General features: G+C 39.4%; 1 protein-coding gene across 4 annotated transcripts in view; it reads right to left on the reverse strand.

Annotated features, from left to right (window-relative positions):
- The window catches only part of CACNA2D1 (calcium voltage-gated channel auxiliary subunit alpha2delta 1), a 659,278-nt gene that overhangs the window by 167,152 nt on the left and 471,973 nt on the right, over nucleotides 1–20,153 (reverse strand). For all 4 annotated transcript variants that reach the window (XM_037889245.2, XM_037889243.2, XM_043552428.1 and 1 more), the window contains exons 8-10: nucleotides 6,178–6,247; nucleotides 4,974–5,024; nucleotides 1,152–1,251 (exon numbers count right to left, since the gene is read on the reverse strand). In XM_037889245.2, coding sequence (XP_037745173.1) covers nucleotides 1,152–1,251; nucleotides 4,974–5,024; nucleotides 6,178–6,247 — 221 coding nt within the window. The remainder of the gene's footprint in view (nucleotides 1–1,151; nucleotides 1,252–4,973; nucleotides 5,025–6,177; nucleotides 6,248–20,153) is intronic.

Raw genomic sequence — 20,153 nt, forward strand, 5'->3', positions numbered from 1 at the left:
TTGTTCTATACTTCTCCCACCAACCCCCAACAACCTTCCAGGTTCACTCCCAGGTTCATTCCCAGAAATTACTTCCCTCTCCCTCAGCTCCTCCGTTACTCATGACTCCCCCAGTCTGGGATTTCATGCGACCACCCCACATAGGCCATTCATATGGAGATCGTTGCATATCGGCTTCCAGCTTTTCAGTCCTGTCAGCACTGTGTAGGAAACTCATTCCATGAGTCTTTTGGTGAAGGGTTGGTGAACGATGATGGTGAGATACTGGGGTGGTGAAAACTACTGATACCAGTAGACTGTCCACGCAAAATAGTTTAATGTTTAACCTGTGGTGCATAGTAGCAGGATGCACACTCTGGAATGTCACAACCTTTATCCAACAGAGAGCCGAGGCTCGATGGCCATGTCTGTGTCTGCCCTGCAGAGCCTGCTAACTCGGCTATGTGGATCTTGCCATTGTCCAAAGAGGGTCCTCCACCAGGCATTTGAGGCTTGATAGTCATTGATCCATATTATGATTCTTTCAGCCATTTAAGCTCTGACCGTTCACTCAGATCATTAATTTCTATATTAAACAATACACTCTTAACCATTTGTCATGATGTATCATGAACTGCACTAAATTACACCAGCTGAGAATTTAGTCTGTTATACACAGGTATAAATGAGTAAACAAGTTGAAAGTCATTGGAGAATCAACTCCTTACCCTCATCTTATTATTCTATCTCAAATAAGCAGCTCTCATATTTTCCACTGCTGAGGCTGGGAAGCATATGATGATCTCAGTAGAAATTGCACATGCAGAACAAATGAATAATGTTCAATAGAGAGCAACAATGTGGATTAAAAAAGAGAATTTTGTTCTAATAAACCAAAATTTTCTTAAAATTAAGCTTTCTTGCATCATGGTAAAAAGCAAACTTTGCCTTGCAGAGTCGTGGATCAGCCAATCACTTCTAATTTCAAATCCACATGTCTCAAAGTTTCAATGCCTTTCATTATATTTAATAAAATGTTTGCATCACATATTTCAGCTTGGAAGCACTGTGTGTCCAGTTTAAGACACAACCAAGTACTCAACTCTGGCCCAGAAAAGAGCCTCCTTGTATCACTGCTGCCACTACCAGTTACTGAAAGAATTGATACTCACTGAAACTACATTCACAAAATCATCATCTGACAAGGTTTCTAGCATCTCAATGACGGAGGTTCGGATCAATTTCAGCGTCAGTCCACTAACGCTCCCACTCCTGCATAACAGAGAAAATTTAAAAATGGATTGAAGGAGTTCAGTTGAAAACATACAGTGGAACTAGATTTTATAAACTGGCTCCCATATTTTCATACTCAAGATCGCTTCAGAAGTGCTTACTCAGCCCCAAGTCTCACCTTTGAGAGTTGCTCTGCAATGTTACAGAAAATAAAAAGTTCCAGAGTTAGTCTCCAAGCCATGACTTTGTGGCTCAGAGGAATAGTTTTGTCACCTGACCCATGACCCACAGTGACACATCTTTTCCTCATTTTCAATTCATGATTGCCATGAGAATTTATCACATACAAATTGTGTGGTCCCTAAAAATTCTTCTACTCTCTTCTATTCAGTCAAGGCGTTATATTTTCAGGGATCTAAATTGCGGCATGTTTGTTTCAGGGCAAAGCTCAAACCTTGGGAGGGAGGAAGGGGTGGAATTGCAAATGCTGATAAAACACACCTCTGCAATACAGGAGTATTTGACTGCATTTAAAAGTATCAAATGCAATCTCTCCCAGTGAGGCAAAGAACCAATGAATAGATTTTTTTTCAGTATAAAGCAATCTGGAGACACTTCAAGCCTGATGATTCCCCCAGACTCTTGACATTGGCTTAACAAAGGAAATCTTGACAGGGGGAAGAAAGGAGAGCTGCAGAATACGGACGCTGGACTTCAGAAAAGCAGACTTTGACAACCTCAGGGAACTGATGGGCAGGATCCCCTGGGAGAATAGCATGAGGGGGAAAGGAGTCCAGGAGAGCTGGCTGTATTTTAAAGAATCCTTATTGAGGTTACAGGGACAAACCATCCTGATGTGTAGAAAGAATAGTAAATATGGCTGGCGACCAGCTTGGCTTAACAGTGAAATCCTTGCTGATCTTAAACACAAAAAAGAAGCTTACAAGAAGTGGAAGCCTGGACAAATGATCAGGGAAGAGTATAAAAATATTGCTCGGGCATGCAGGAGTGAAATCAGGAAGGCCAAATCACACCTGGAGTTGCAGCTAGCAAGAGATGTTAAGAGTAACAAGAAGGGTTTCTTCAGGTATGTTAGCAACAAGAAGAAAGTCAAGGAAAGTGTGGGCCCCTTACTGAATGAGGGAGGCAACCTAGTGACAGAGGATGTGGAAAAAGCTAATGTAGTCAATGCTTTTTTTGCCTCTGTCTTCACGAACAAGGTCAGCTCCCAGACTGCCGCACTGGGCAGCACAGCATGGGGAGGAGGTGACCAGCCCTCTGTGGAGAAAGAAGTGGTTTGGGACCATTTAGAAAAGCTGGATGAGCACAAGTCCATGGGGCCAGATGCGCTACATCCGAGAGTGCTAAAGGAGTTGACTGATGTGATTGCAGAGCCATTGGCCATTATCTTTGAAAACTCATGGCAATCGGGGGAGGTCCCGGATGACTGGAAAAAGGCTAATGTAGTGTCCATCTTTAAAAAAGGGAAGAAGGAGGATCCTGGGAACTACAGGCCAGTCAGCCTTACCTCAGTCCCTGGAAAAATCATGGAGCAGGTCCTCAAGGAAATCAATTCTGAAGCACTTAGAGAAGAGGAAAGTGATCAGGAACAGTCAGCATGGATTCACCAAGGGCAAGTCATGCCTGACTAATCTAATTGCCTTCTATGACGAGATAACTGGCTCTGTGGATGAGGGGAAAGCAGTGGACGTGTTGTTCCTTGATTTTAGCAAAGCTTTTGACATGGTTTCCAACAGTATTCTTGCCAGCAAGTTAAAGAAATATGGGCTGGATGAATAGACTATAAGGTGGATAGAAAGCTGGCTAGATTGTCGGGCTCAATGGGTAGTGATCAATGGCTCCATGTCTAGTTGGCAGCCGGTATCAAGTGGAGTGCCCCAAGGGTCAGTCCTGGGGCCGATTTTGTTCAATATCTTCATAAATGATCTGGAGGATGGTGTGGATTGCACCCTCAGCAAGTTTGCAGATGCTGGAGGGTAGGGATAGGATACAGAGGGACCTAGACAAATTAGAGGATTGGGCCAAAAGAAATCTGATGAGGTTCAACACGGACAAGTGCAGAGTCCTGCACTTCGGACGGAAGAATCCCATGCACCGCTACAGACTAGGGACCGAATGGCTAGGCAGCAGTTCTGTAGAAAAGGACCTAGGGGTTACAGTGGACAAGAAGCTGGATATGAGTCAACAGTGTGCCCTTGTTGCGAAGAAGGCCAATGGCATTTTGGGATGTATAAGTAGGGGCATTACCAGCAGATTGAGGGACATGATCGTTCCCCTCTATTCAACATTGGTGAGGCCTCATCTGGAGTACTGTGTCCAGTTTTGGGCCCCACACTACAAGAAAGATGTGGAAAAATTGGAAAGCGTCCAGCGGAGGGCAACTAAAATGATTAGGGGACTGGAACAGATGACTTATGAGGAGAGGCTGAGGGAACTGGGATTGTTTAGTCTGCAGAAGAGAAGAATGAGGGGGGATTTGAGAGCAGCCTCCAACTACCTGAAAGGGGGTTCCAAAGAGGATGAAGCTAGACTGTTCTCAGTGGTAGCAGATGACAGAACGAGGAGTAATGGTCTCAAGTTGCAGTGGGGGAGGCATGGTTGGATATTAGGAAAAACTTTTTCACTAGGAGGGTGGTGAAACACTGGAATGCATTACCTAGGGAGGTGGAATCTCGTTCCTTAGAAGTTTTTAAGGTCAGGCTTGACAAAGCCCTGGCTGGGATGATTTAGTTGGGGATTGGTCGTGCTTTGAGTAGGGTGTTGGACTAGATGACCTCCTGAGGTCCCTTCCAACCCTGATATTCTATGATTCTGGGGGTATAGAGAAATGTTTTTATGAATTTCTTCCCTTAGTCTTCACAAAGCATGGAATGAATCTCTGAATATAAATATCAAATCAGAGGCAGATTTATTTATACAATGGGAAATGGCACTGTAAATTTGTCATAGAATTTTATAACATTATCTTCATTAATGTTATTGTAATGTAGAACAACCCCATTTGAATAATGGAGCAAATCAATGCAGCTATAGTCCCTAAAATATGCCATTTTACCCTCTACGTTCATTCCCCGGTATTTAATTTTGGCTTTACATTCAAAACTGTCGTTTTTTTAAAAAATCAGAGTATTCACACATTTACGAATTTATTTTTACTGTTTGGGGATTAATGTTTTGAGAGCTCTGAAGGGGTTGGACTTTAGGCTTTTGAACAGCTTAAGATAAACTGTGGAGAGCTAGAATACAATACATTAAGCATACATGAGTTGTCATCCTTTTGGTCACCAAACTACGCAAATTAATTCTCAGACAAATCCAGCTCTTTGCTTCTAGTACTTTCTTTTGTGTTTCACAACAAGCTCTGGCATTCACCTGAGATATTTGCTATTGGTTATTTCAGTAATTGAGATGTTTATGTCCAACATCAGATGGATGTTCCAGCAGCTCCCATTGGCCTAGAGCAGTGAACCGTGGCCACTGGGAGCCACGATAGGCTGAACCTGTGGTCGTGACAGTTAAACAAACCGGCCTGGCCTGCCATGGGCTTTCCCTGCACAAGCGGCGGAACAAGTTTGGGAACCACTGACATAAAGACATCCTAATATCAAGGCCGTTTTTTTCAACAATTCAAATGTCTTATTTTTAACCTCATCTCTTCTTCAACTTGCAATAGTTTGTTCAAAAGGTGCCAAATAGCTTTTCATCTCTCCAGTATTAAAATCCAGTCTTTAAACACTTACGCATCAACTAAAATAAGCATATCTTTTGGAGATGCAGCTCCTTGGATGTACCTGAAATAAACAAATGAAAAGATATGAAAGATAAAAACTTGAAAACACCACTCTACATTTGATCCAAAGACCCTCTGATCTCTAAAACCAAGTCTAGCTGAACCAAAGGAACTCCCCAGTTGCATTTCAGTAGGAAATTCATGCACTGTCACTTTTTCTCATTGCTTCTCCTTCTAGGTAAACCAAGGTTCAAGTAACAATAGTGAGACCTGGAGGTAGTACGTAGGAATTCACTATTCTTGTACGTTGACAACAGAGAGGGGTGAATAGAATTTGAGAGCTAAATATATCTTGATGACAAGTTAGCAGGTGAATTATTACAGCAGCCCAACTCAGGCAAAGATGTTTTTCTAATGAGAGTACAGTAGAATGTGGCAAGAGCGACCACTCATGGGAATTAATAAATGTGGTTGCTTGTAAGATGCCGTCTCTCTTCAAAGGAATGGCATTGCCACCTTTACTTCTGTACTGCTGCTGGCAGCGGCACTGCCTTCAGAGCTGGGAGGCCAAATAGGAGTTTCTTCCCAGTTAAATTATAGGGGGAAAATGTTCTGTGGCCTCTGCAAGTAGTTGCTTGTGACAGATGGTCTCTCTTCAGAGGTGATCACTCAGGCAGGTTTGACTGTATACTTAACCAATACAAATAAAAATGAGCAAAATACAAATGAGAAAATACAGCGAGCAAAAAATGGAATGGTATTCTGATGGAAAAAATGCTAAAAGTCAGTACTGAAAAAGAGCATTTTCAGAGAATGTCCACTGCTCTGGTGACTGTAGTACTAGCCTAACCTCTAGGACCGTGTTTGTAAATCATTCTGGAAATGGTTCATTTTGATCATCCTAATTTGGTTTGGTTTGTTGCTTCAATCCAAGTGTTTAATGGTCTTATCGTCATGCCACCTGGGTATTTGTCTTTATCATGAAAATTCCTTCTGTATAGCAATATGGTATAGCATATATGTCACCTACCGAAAAAGCTGAACTGAGTTTACAAAGTGAAAATATTTTAAAATTTGAACTTTAAGTCCCCAAAAATTATCAGAAGAGGGTTTAGTGTAGTATTTAGCACATATTTACTATTTATTTTGTCTTTTATCAGAATATGTACTATGTTGACAATTTCATGTGCTTCAGTCCTCCAAAGAAAGCTTACCATGGTCTTCTGCGAACATCATATAGATCTATCTTGTTTGGAGTTCGGCTTTTATCTACCCATGGGGAGGCTAAAAATGAAAGAAGATATATTGTACTCATTTCAGTATATTGCACATTATTTGAAGAAAATAACATAATGCTAAAGACTTTTAGAGAACATTAAAAACCCTTTAATATGTGGTATATCAATATTTCATACTATTAGCACTATATAAATAATAACATGTGGTAGGATGTTAGGATGTTCTTTATCTTCTTACACTTTACTAAAAATATTGTTTTTATTAAAACAGTTCAAAGGGAAGTGTTGCCATTGACTTCAATGGTCCCAGGATTTCACCCAAAGTATTTCTGGGATGGGAGATAACCTTTTAGGACAAACAGATACTTTATAAAACAAACTTTTAAAAATATTCTGGCTTATGGAAATGCAAGCCTGATCCAAAGCTCATTGAAGTTTACAGTAGTCTTTCCACTGATTTAAATGGGCTTTGGCTGAAATCCTTAATTAGGAAACAGATATGGCATAAAAGTATCCTGAAAATGACATGCAACTAAAGTATCTATGTCTGCAAAACTCCAGAAGAGGGAAATCTGAAGAAATCAGGAAGATTCTTAATCTTTGTAATACACATCAGCTCCATTGTCCTCTACACAAAAAGATCAAGGCAAGCTATGTCCAGAGGATAGAAATATTAATAATTACTCTTTCTGCACTTTTGGAATCTAGAGAGCCTTCAAATGCTTAAGCAAAGCAATAAAGATACTTGGGACAAATGCTGATGTTGGGTACACCAGTGTAAATTCAGAATAACTAGTTACCAACAACCCATGACCAAATGTACCATCAACATTATCACTATTTATTATTGAATACCAATAATAGGACCAATCTCTGAGTCAAGTTGGGGATGATGATCTTCATGTGAGGGACAAAGGAGTTCTGTCCCTCCTGATGACATTATATTTTATGCTTGTGACAATCTCCCTTTCCAACATTTCAAATCTCTATCCTCTTTCACATCTCTCTAGTCATATCGACTTCCACTAAGTCTTTCTAAAATGACCACTATCGTTTCTAACATAGGCCATATATTATTTTTGTCTGAACTGAAATGTAACCTCCTTGGGGCATGGAACACATATTGTTGTTTGCGCAGCACAAATTGCATTGTTGGTGTTGAATAAATAATTATAAAGAACTTTAAAACTATGAACACACATACAAGATTAGGTGAATCTGATCCAAGAATTCAGTTCTAAACATTTTTTGAACTTTAGGTAAATTCATATCCAATTGAGTTTTGTAGGTTGGGCTCATCTCTACACAAAAGGTAAATATAAAGCAGTTATATACCAATGTATATAGAGAACCCGGATATGAGTTACTGTGCATTCAATTCATAAAGGAGTATAATGATTCTATATTGTTAATGACCATTGTCTGCATTGGCATTTGACTATCCAAATACAAACACTTGCACAAGGTGCAACCCACAAAACATAAAAACAAAAATATATACCACTTTGATTCATAGAGAAAACACACAGCACAGTGTTCTGCACCACAAAAGCTGCAAAGCACTTCATATTCTCTACGTGAAATTTCCAGGTCTGAGAGAATATCATTTTTAAGAATGACTGGATTTCAAATTTCTGAGCAAGTTTAGCAGCATTTACTGAGATATGCAAAGACTTAACACACAGGACAACAGCAATTCATTAATTTTGATGCCCTGGATGGAACAAGAATTTGTGTTTGCTTAGGGTTGATTATATCTAGTTTTATTTTTGCGATCCACACAGACTAATTCATTTATTAAAACTGATCTGAAGATTCTTGCTTGAAATACTCCCTCTGGGAGTTGAGAGATTTGTATTTAATTTATTCATTTAGGTTTATTTAAATTGGGTAGTCTAGGCACACATACAAAATGTAATTCAAAATACAAACAAAATCAAACTGTACTGATGCCCACAATTACAGACCTTGACCACGGAATACAAAATTATCCCTCACCAAGCCCTCCCACCCAATCAATGTCTCCTTGAGAAAGTCTGGGAGAGCAGACAGTTCAGTGAGGTCCATTAATATCAACCCAAAGCATCTTTTAAAATAGTTTGGTTACATCATTAAAATTATAATAATCCTGAGCAATTTGTTGTGATAATTGAATTGTAAAAATGCTTGGATTTTCTTGAGTGGTCAGTTTTATTTCAGATAAAAAAAAATAGGTCTGACTCCTTAATTGCTATCTTCAATCTTATGTTATGATTAATGGTAATTCAGATAGAAGATGAAAGATTGTCCTACACGGGAGTGTTTCTAACCTCAGTCTTTTGTGCTATGAATGTAGAGATTTGGGCTTTTATTTAAGATGGAATCAATCTTTTGAAGGGGTATAGATTAATAGATCAGATCCTAGCTCATCGACTCATAGACTTTAAGGCCAGAAGGAACCATAACGATAATCTAGTCTGATTTCCTGCACATTGCAGGCCACAGAACCTCACCCACCCCGTTCTGTAACAGACTCATAAGCTTTGGCTGAGTTACTGAAGTCCTCAAATCATGACTTCAAGTTACAAATAATCCATCATTTACTCTAGTTTAAACCTTCAAGTTACCCATGCCTCCAGGGTCTCTGCCAACCTGACCTGAGGAAAATTCCTTCCTGACCCCGAACATAGTGATCAGCAGAACCCTGAGCATGTTGGCAAGACCCAGCAGCCAGATACCTGGGAAAGATTTCTCTGTAGTAACACATAGCCCTCCCCATCTCATGTCCCATAGCAGCCATTAAGGATTTTTGCTACTAGCAATCACAGATGGACGCCATGCCATTGTAGGCAGTCTCATTATACCATCCCCACCATAAACTTATCAAGCTCAGTTTTTAAGCTAGTTAGGTTTTTTGCCCCCTCTGCTCCCCTTGGGAGGCTCTTACAGAACTTCACTCCTCTGATGGTTAGAAATCTTTGTCTAATTTCAAGCCTAAACTTGTTGATGGCCAGTTTATATCCATTTGTTCTTGTGTCAACATTGATGCTAAACTTAAATAACTCCTCTCCCTCCCTGGTATTTATCCCTCTGATGTATTTATTAAGAGCAATCATATCTCCCCTCAGCCTTTGTTTTGTTAGGTTAAAAAAGCCAAGCTCCTTGAGTCTCCTCTCATAAGGTACGTTTTCCTTTCCTCTGATCATCCCAGTAGCCCTTCTCTGCACCTGTTCCAGTTTGAATTAATCTTTCTTAAACATGGAAGACAATAATTGTACACAATATTCTGAAAGAAGTCTCGCCTTGTATAATGGCAATAACATTTCCCTATCTTGACTGGAAATACCTTGCTTGATGCTTCCTAGATTGCGTTAGCCTTTTTCACAGCAGCATCACATTGGTGACTCATAGTCATCCTGTGATCAACCGGTACACCCAGGTCTTTCTTCTTCTCTGTCGCTTCCAACTGATATGGCCCCAGTTTACAGCAAAAAAAATTGTTGTTAGTCTCTAAGTGCATGACCTTGCACTCTGCACTATTAAATGTCATCCCATTTTTATTACTCCAGTTTTCAAGGTCCTCCAGATCTTCTAGTATGATATTCCAGTCTTCCTCTGTACTGGCAAGGCCTCCCAACTTTGTGTCAACTGCAAATTTTATTAGCACACTCCCACTTTTTGTGCCAAGGTCATGAATAAAAATGTTAAATAAGATTGGTCCCAGGACAGATTCCTGCGGAACGTCACTAGTAACCTTCCTCCACCCTGACAGTTTACCTTTCAGTATGAGCCAGTGTAGTCTCCCCTTTAAACAGTTGCTTATCTACCTTCAATTCTCCTATTAATCCCCATCTTCTCCAATTTAACAAAAAAATTCCCATGTGGAACTGTATCAAATGTCTTACTGAAATCCAAGTGTATTAGATCTACTGCATTTCCTTTGTCTAAAAAATCAGCTATCTTCTCAAAGAAAGAGATCAGGTTGGTCTAGCACAATCTACCTTTTGTAAAACCATGTTGTATTTTTTTTCAGGTGCTGTTTATCTCTATGTCTTTAACTACTTTCTCTTTCAGAATTTGTTCCAAGACTTCGAATACAGTTGAAGACAAACCAATGGTCCTGTAATTTCCCGGATCACATTTCCCCCCTTTCTTAAAAATAGGTACTATATTAGCAATTCTCCAGTCATGATCCCTGCTTTTACAGATTCAGCTGGTGCAAACTGGCATAACTCTACTGAAGCCCATAACACTATGCTGATTTAAACTACCCGAGAATCTCGCCCAGATATAGCTAAATGTTTCATTTCATGAAAATGATAATATAATTTAAGTGACAAATATTTCCTTTTTAAACCAAATATTCTGGATGCTCCAGAGGAATAGACAGTGAAATTTGTTGATGGCATTTCACCTGCATTGATCTGAATTTGACTGAGCTCAATCTATATTTTATCAATATTTAAAGCTTGTAAATGCTGTCTATGACAAGATAAGTAATTATAGATTAATATTATATAGAAACTTCATTAGAAGGGGTGTTCTTCTCTAAGGGCTGCATGCTGACTTGGATCTGCATGCAGAACACCCACTATTGTTAATAAGAAGAACTGCATTTTGGCTAGCCAGGTCTACACTGCAATGAAAGACCTGTGGAATGGCCATGGCCTGCCTGGCTCAGCTGACCGAGGCTTGTGGGGCTCAGGCTGCAGGGCTAAAAAATTTAGTGTGCATACCTTTGGGTTCAAGCATGAGTCCGGATGTCTACACTGTAGTTTTTAGCCCCACAGCCCAAGTGTGGCAAGTCTGAGTCAACTGACCAGGGCTCAGAGACTCAGTGGTGTGGGTTTTTTACTGCAGTGTAGATGTACCCTATATGGCTCCAAGTCTGTTGAATATAAAAGTACATTATCTGACAAGGTATTAGATAATTCTTCTAAAAGCCCTATTAACATTCAAGACTTCATTTAGTTTCATTTCTAAAATCTATTGCTTTAAATTCCCATTGTAATCAGATACGCTAGAACCTGACTTGTAGAGTGCATCAGAGACCCACACCTTTATATTTCATTGTAGTATACTGTTACCCTTGAACTATGTCAGCACTGCAGGGTTCTTTGTTGCATACAGTATATTTTAGTTATGCTCTTGTTTGATGCTGTTCTTCTCTGGCATATGGTTAGACTCATACCATATTAATTTGATATCCCTTCTTTGTCTAATCTTTGCATTATGGAGATAAAGGTTTGGATAGATTTCAAGCAAGACCTGTTTATGTTGTTTTGTTGTTTACTAAGCTATACTGTATTTTAATGTATTTATTAGATCCTTGATGGCACCAAGTCTATTTTGCCACAAGCTTCTTAATAATCGTTGCCCAAATTATCTTTAATTTATTCTTTAAATCATCTTTTCCCCAAAATGGAAAATTTTAGAAGGGTTAATAATTAGTGAGAATGTTGGCATCAGTTGATGTTTTATTGAACATGGATCAGACAGCTATTACTTTAACGGAAATTTTACATTCTCTTAAGGAAATGTTCACTTTGGGGCTAACATCATCGAGGAAAATATGCCTAGGCGACCCCACTGCCAGGCTAGATAAAACTGGCTTAGCAAGACGGGACATCTGAGGTAGAGCTAGTAGCTGCCTATGCAGTGCCACTATTCCCATTTTAACAGGAATTCTTATATCAACTGAAGACACTCCAACGAATTCAAGTTTGGAATGTGAGACTGCCTACACTAATGGTGAAGTGTATTCAACAGCTATCTCCTAAGCTAATTACATTAAAATGAGTACCAACCTGGAGACAGCTGGTGCAACAGTAACTCAGCAGTATTATCCAGCTAGATTTCAGTAATACATGCAAAAATCAGGGGCCTTATCCATAATTAAAATCATAGATGACTGTCATTTTATTAGCCACTGCCCTTGCATTAATCATCATGAACCCGTATAGGTTCTCTGTACGCTGATGTAGATTCTGCACAAGACCCCACATAACACTAGTGCAACTGTTGTGACCTTAGTACCTAGTTATATCATGAAAAATAAGCTCTTCCTACCCAGTTTTTCCATGCCCATCGCAGCAGAGATCAGACAGCCCACACCCTCACAACTGATTGCCCCTTCTCCCCAGCTCCCCAAATATCCATGTCATGCAAGCGGTGTTCAATCCTTTTGGCTACTGAAAAGTGGTCAAAGGGAGATAATCTGTTGCCGCTGAGCGAATGACCTCCTGTCTCAGTAGGTTGTAACAACCAACTGTAGAGGTGGAAAACTCAAAATGAATGTTACAAGATGAGGTGAAATGGTCACCCAGCAGTGAGGAGTCCATCCCAGGCTGAACTGGGGGACAGAGTGGGAAAGGAGGTAATTTAAAGGACAGTCCTCTTGCTGACACAGATGGCACTGCTGCCAATTAGCAGGGTTACGGAGAAGAGACATGGGGATTGCCCTGACCAAGCAGATGGTGCCGCCAGTGGTGAAGAGTTGAATCTGTAGAGAAGAGATGGTGGAAGGGACTCCATCCAGTTCTCTGAGGGAAATATTTAAAATAACTATACAGTATTCACAGCAAAATACCTTCTCACTCACACACAGTTGAAAAGTCTCTGTCTGTGAGTATCAGAGAGAACACTTCTCCACGGTTCTTTATTTTTAGCAAATGACATTGTCCAAACAATTGGACAAAGGAAATAGATCACAGACTGCAGCAACACAAGCAATGTTTATGCTACAGTGGGCAATCTTACGGCTAAACTAGTTTACATGGGCAAAGGCTTTTTAATTTTTTTTTCCAAGTGAAAGTCTCCCTGGCAAAGACTGTCTCGTGCGAAGCCTTCCCTACCACTTAACCCTGAGCAGATGAAAGAGAGTGTAAGCAGTGTGAGACACATTCCTTAGCACCTCATGCCTGTCTGGGTGTGGACTGATAGGCTCAACTTCAGCCTCAAACGGCCTGGCAATTTGGCTTGCATTTGGGAAGGCTTCCATTAGGCCAGGGGTGACTGAATCCATGATTCCACAGGCCCAGTCTTCCAAACACCCCAAGGAGGGAGGGGGAGGGTCTGTGGTTGTGGGCCCTGTGCTACAGCCCTGTATCTTGCCTTGGGCTGGGAATGTATTTAGCCACCACCTCCTGCCAGATCATGGGCATGGAACCCAATACTTCTGTCTTTATATGGTCAAAGTGAATTTCATCCTTCACATGCATCTGTAGCTGAGGTTATTTGTATCTGTGAACTAAATACAACGCTGAATGGGGTAAGAATACACATAGGTTTGGAGGTTGTAAAGTACTTCAACAATGAGCCTAACATTTCTGAATGTCACCAGTGAAGATGACATCTTTCTTGGCATTTGTTTTTTCTTAAATATTAACTGCAGAAGTTTCTATTTAAATGATAAATGCACTGCGGCAGTGTTACCTTCCACATAATATATGGGGACTGGCCATGGTGTGAACATTTTGTTACCAGAACTAAAATGCTTTCACATGATTGACTTGGCTTGCTTGCATAACTGTGGGCATTCAACATGATAGCTTTAGAAATATGAGACCCAATTAAGTGAATCGTTAAAGCGTCTGTATCATGAACATTGTAAGAGCAACAAACATTGTAGTCCTTGGCCTTTCTTTCCAGACATTAAAAAAATAGAAAGTGAATAATGATCAGATGGAGACTCATTCTCTATGTGATGAAGCCATTCTGACTAAAACATTAATTGCACAGATAATTTACAAGCTGAAACACTTGGAACATTCATGTTCCTCTCTCTAAGTTCTCCTTTATATTTTCAGTTGTAAAAGGGGAAATGTCAGCTACAGAAAGATGTATGAAAAAGTCCACAAAGTTCTCCCTTAAACTTTCTTTTTGCAAGGCATCAGATTCATTTTGTATGGATTTTTCACACATTCTAGTCTCCTATTATCTGCTACAGTAATGACTTTCTTTGGAGAGTTCAATATCATGGCAAAACTATTACTCAGCATTAATGGTTAACATAAGAGCAGCTGTGCACAGCAAGTCCTTCATTTAGAGAGATACCATTTTATTTGATTAGAAATTGATTTTAAAGCTGTTCCATTATTAATTTGCCTTAGCAGGGAAAGCTTCAGCAGTTGAGAAAGACAGGCTTCCATTCACTTCCGGAGAGATTTTCAAAATAATTTTTTTCCTCAATGTTTTAAAAATTTAAGACTCACTCTTATCTAGTTATGTTTAAGCAGAGAGTTTCAGAGCACTTTACACACATTAAGGGGAAACTTATCCTTCCAGATACTCATCTTCAGCCCTCTATTTTCCTTACTTATATGGTTCTCCCATTAAAATCTATGGACCATCTAGTTCCATAAGGAGAGCCCAGTATCCCAAAGGAGTTACCGTAAGGACTTGAGAGAGAATTTTAATCTATTTAATAAAATTTCTCATTATTATTGGGAGATTGGTAAATATTTATATCTGTTTTAACATAAGTAAACTGAGGTAATGATGCTAAAAATCTATGTGGTCAGTGTGAACCAGTGGTAGAGATCAGAAGGGACCCAGAAATCCTGATTCCCATTCCCCTACCCTAAGGCTGCACAGATCCTGCAAAGTCTTTTGCACATACTTATTTTTAAATATGTAACATGAATGTGACCTACTAGATAGAGCACTGGACTGAGATTCAAGAGGCTTGGTTTCTATTCCTAGCTCAGTGACCTCAGGCAAGTCACTTTATTATGTGTAAAATATGCCTCAGTTTTACCATCTGCAAAATGGGGATAATTATACTTCCCACCCTTGTAAAGCTCTTGGACATCTACTGATGAAAATGCCATATAAGAGCCTGGTATTATTACTGAATGGGGCTACACCTGAAAGTAAAATTAAGCAAAGATGTCAGCCTTGGCAAGATGGGGAGGGCAGGGGGACAGCTAAATTATAACTAGGCAGCTCGTCAGCAAGGACTGGTGACATTTTTGTCTTAAAAAAAAACAACTTCTTCTCAGCAACGCTGTGCAGCCAACCTTTCTTAAACTGTATCTTGTAACATGAGCACAAACACCTGTATATCATATTTAACTACAGAGAAATGCTTCTCTCTGGTTTATTTGACTGAAGTCCAAAACATAACAAATTCCATTATTGAAGGTCTTATCCTCTGAGCGACAACATAAACAAAAGGAAAGGTGAGGGAATGACTAATAAGGCATTCAGCAAAGGCCATATAAAGACAAACTAATTCTTGAGTTTAATTACTAATTAGTAAAGCAAAAATAATGTGCTTCACATAGCATCATTATACTGATCCACTGATTAACAATTATAATCCCAATTACATCTATAAATAAGAAGGATTTCAAAGACATTACAAGGGAAAATAGATGGTCTGCATCTATAGTTCCATTAAATCTATCAAGAATTCTATAGTTAATTGTTCTTTTGGGCATTTGCTTTTTACAGCCCAGAAGTGAAATTAGATAGCAGGATAGACGTCACACAAAATGTGAACAACCTAGTATCTGTCATCTATTCTGTCAACGTGGACCTTTCTGTCTGCAAGAAATCCAACTAAGGTCAGTGAAGCTCTACGTGAGTTCAGCCCACCTGGAACTAATTGCAGGATCAACTGAATAACTGAAACCCTCCCAAAGCTCAGTGGCAGACAATCCCTCTTTCCTTCCACCCAACATCGAATCCCTAGTTAGTAAAATCAAAGGAAAATCAGGATAAAGGCTCTCAATGAACTCCAAGACGTAATTTTCCCATTCTAGATGTGTTACTTTAGCAAAAAGAGGAAAAATAAGGGACATTGAACATTTTAAAGGCTTTCAGATGAAAGCATAAAGCTAATGAAAGGTAAATAGCGTGTTTTGCTTGTTGACCAGTGTCAATACTGAAAGATACTTATCATCCGCACATATACCATTCCTATGAAGACTGCACTAGGCACGAGCCTGAGAAACAAGCAGCCTTAAATCATATTAGGAAAGCCAACAGACTCTAGTGCTGGATAAATGGGGAAAGTGAATTTCAGCAGAAGGCCTTCCATTCAGAAAGCTCAGATGTTAAAATCTAGGGACTGGTAGAAAAATTATGTCAGCTGCCATGGTGGCACATGGGGAGAGAGTTGGCCTCTCAGCTTATCCAGGACTCTCGTTATGTAGGCCTTTATATGTCAGAATAAAAATCATGAAATGGACCTGGAAGTAAATTGGAAACTTGTGCAGTCTTGGTGTAATGTATTTCCTGTTGCTTAAACTGGTAAGGAAGCTGGTAACCTCCTTCTGGACTTTCTGTAGCTTTTGATTGGTGTTCAAGACATGTCTCAGAAAGAGTGTGTTGCAATAATCTAGTCTGGAGGCCACAAAGATATGGATAACTGTGAGAAAGCAGATAATGCAAAATGGGTAAAACCACTTATAAGCACTGAATTCTCCCCTACTTCTATCCCGAGCCGAAGAATTTAAAACCACACAAAAACCCACTCCTGAGGTCTCTGCTGTTTCAGCCCTGCAACAGCAGGGAAGGAAGGCAGTCAGGAGAGAGCCTCTTGTGGCCTTAGAGAAGGTAGCGGAGATGTCTCAAATGTATGAGTATCTGCCCTCTCTCAGCCCCCCATATAGCAAATGTGAAAAATCAGGAGGGAGTGGGAGTGGGGGTGTAATAGATGCCTATATAAGGCAAAGCCCCAAATATCAGGACTGTCCATATAAAAATTGGGACATATGGTTGCAGTGCTCATTTGATGCACCTTCAAGCCAAAGACTTCAGTGTTCCAGAAATAAAGGCTAATGTTGTTGAAATTGAAAAATACTTCCATAACAACCACTTTGCAGCAGCTGCTCTGAAAAAAGTGGAAGGAACCAAGCTAACTCTTCAACAAGACGTGCGATGGAACTCAGTAGTGGACTGTTTTGAGCACTATATCGAGAACTGGCCTAATCTGATGACAGTTTGTGAACAAAATCATGAAAAAATGGATGGCACTGTCACAGCCAAAGTTCTCAACATTGGGTTTAAGAGAAATGTTGAACACATGCTTAATACCCTGAAGCCTATTTCTGTAGCCTTGAACAAAATGCAGAGAAATTGCTCTTTTATTGCTGACACTGTTGAAATTTGGAAGGAGCTGAGTGAGATCTTAAAAAGACAAATATGCAATGACAGAGTTAAATTACAATAATGAAAAAAACGAATGGGACAAGCACTGTCTCCAGCTCATTTTCTTGCAAATATTCTCTATATGCGGTATGAGGATCAAACCTTAACTGATGAAGAAGAGGAGTTGGTTGTAACATGGACATCCAGCAACCATCCCTCCATAATGCCAACTATAATAAACTTCAGAGCTAAGGGTGAACCATTCAAGAAATATATGTTTGCTGATGATGTTTTAAAGAAAGTCACATCAGTGAACTGGTGGAAGTCACTTAAGCACTTGGATTCAGAGACCGTTGAAGTGATAATCTCACTTTTAACAGCAGTAGCTTCTTCTGCCAGTATAGAAAGAATATTTTCTTCCTTTGGACTAATTTGTCTAAAACTGAGAAATTGCTTGGGACCTGATAAAGCAGGAAAGCTTGTTTTCCAGATTATGAACAAACAGGAAAATGAAGGTGAAGACGACTGAGTTAGCTGCAGAAGCCAATATTTTAAGTTTCTCATGTTGACTTGGCTGACATAGTCGATTTAATTTTTTTTTAATCATGTAACTATTTTAGTTAAAAACAATTTTAACAAAAACAAACCTGATTTTAAAAAACTTGAATGTTTAACTAAATTCAAAAATGCATATGCTTGTTTTGTTAAAATATGATATGTTCGCTGTTGAAGAAAAAATTCAGAATACATAACGTTGTTGTTTTAGTTAAATAAAACAATTTAAATGTCTGTCTGGTGATGTTCTCCTCCTAATATAGCATGGCAAAAAAATCCTCAGAATATTAATGATTAACCTGTTGAATTGGAGATAGTTCACTTTCCAATGACTTCATAAATATCTGCTTCAATTACCTTTGGTAATTTTCTGATATAGCTGTAAAACTAATCTGAAAAGTTTTCAGAATAAATCACTTTGAAAATGTATAGTGTGTACCTTCTAAAAATGAAACCTACATCTATCTCTGAGTTGTGAAGAATATGTATTAAGGTTATAACAACCAACAAGAATGCACTTTTATGTAGAAATCCATGATTAAATTGAGTCTTCCTGACTAGTGATTTAAATCAATTTGATTTAAATCAAATCTGCCCTGGAAGGAACCCACGATATGCCCCAAACAGGGTCAACAAAGAAACTGAGACATCTTGATGAACTCAGTGGCTCAAGTGGTCACCAACAAGTTCTGTCTGCAAGCATGTTTCCCTGGACCATGGGTGGTAAACTTTACACTAGTGCAGGAGGGTCCCATGACTTCATGGCCTATGACTGTAGGTTTGACAGTATTGTGCACAAAAGGGTCTAATAACTAAGAGAACTCTATGTATAGTCACTGAATTCCTTCCATCTCTCTGTTTAACTTTTCCTTTCTCCCTTGCAGTCTCATCTACTGCTTGATAATGCACGGTTTGTCTGAGTCTCTCTCAGATTTAGATTACATTCTGTCAGACAGATGTTTGTAAATAAGCACTTTCTTGTCCACCTTTGTTACCAGATACCAATACAGCCTGAGTTCAACTAGACCTGATTTCACACATATTATTACAGAATCATATGATCATATAAACATTAAGCTGGAAGGAACCTCGAGAAGTCATCAAGTCCACCAAGTCTTAACTGATGCCAGTTAAGTCATAATTTAGCTTATGTACTAATACTTCCAGTGCTTTCATGTTTATTCCCCATACACCTTACGTTTGTGTAAGACATCTAAGGTTTTATCTATACTAGAACTTTTATCAGCAAAACTTTTGTTGGTTAGGGGTGTGAAAGAACACCACCTGCCCAACCGACCAAAGCACTGGTGTGGACAGTGCTATGTCCGTGGGAGATGCTCTCCCCCAGACATAGATATCGCCGCTCATTGTAGGTGGTTTAATTATGCCAGCAGGAGAGCTCTCTCCCCCCGGCATACAGCGACTACACAGGAGACCTTACAGTGGCACAATTGTGTCACTGTAAGGTCCATAGTGTAGACACAGTCTAAGATACTGAGGAGACTCCCCCACTGATTTCCCTCTTGTTGTTCCTATGGTCCTATTATAATTTCTTAACATCTAACCCTCTGTTAAAGTTTCCTTTTTTATACTTACCTGTGAGCTTTTATTATCTACCCCATTTTAACGTAGTTTATGCTGTGCCTTCTTTCTATAGAAATTAAAGGTTGCTAACAAAGATTTTTGTTTGTTTGTTTGTTTGGGTTTTTTAGCTCCTTGAAAGATGCTTCTATTTAATAGTACTCTGTTGTCAAGGGATGTTGTATATACGAGGTTTGTGACACTAGGTCTACAAGCAAGAATGGCTTTGATAAGGATACGTTTGTAACTAGAAGGCTGAGGAATTAAAATTGCCAGTGAAACTTAAAATGTTTTAGCTGTCTTACTTCACTAGCTGGAAATTTTTTCTAGACAAACTTGTTAACTTCATGTCTCAGCTGCTGTTACAATTATTCCCTCATTTCAGAAAATTTGGAAGAGACACTCTAGAAAAATATGAGCATTAGTACATTTCATTTTAAACTGGTAACATTTTACATTTTCAGTACATTACAACTAGATAAATTTTGGATCACTAGTAAAATGGTCAGCCATGGCTTGCAGCATTCACTTCCAGTCATAAATAATCATAAGAGGATTTAGAGGTCTCTGGATTTTTTACATCGAGTCCCACCATATTGCAAAGAGCAGCCACTGCTGATACAAGACTGTAGGGAGAGCAGGGACAGGGACTGGGTGGAGCCTCATTGTTTTCCCCATCCTATGTGTGAGCAAACACTGTTTAGTCACCATGGGGGGGGGGAATTATATGCTACTGCTTT

This window comes from Chelonia mydas, chromosome 1 (genome assembly GCF_015237465.2).
Source record: "Chelonia mydas isolate rCheMyd1 chromosome 1, rCheMyd1.pri.v2, whole genome shotgun sequence".
Taxonomy (NCBI): Eukaryota; Metazoa; Chordata; order Testudines; family Cheloniidae; genus Chelonia; species Chelonia mydas.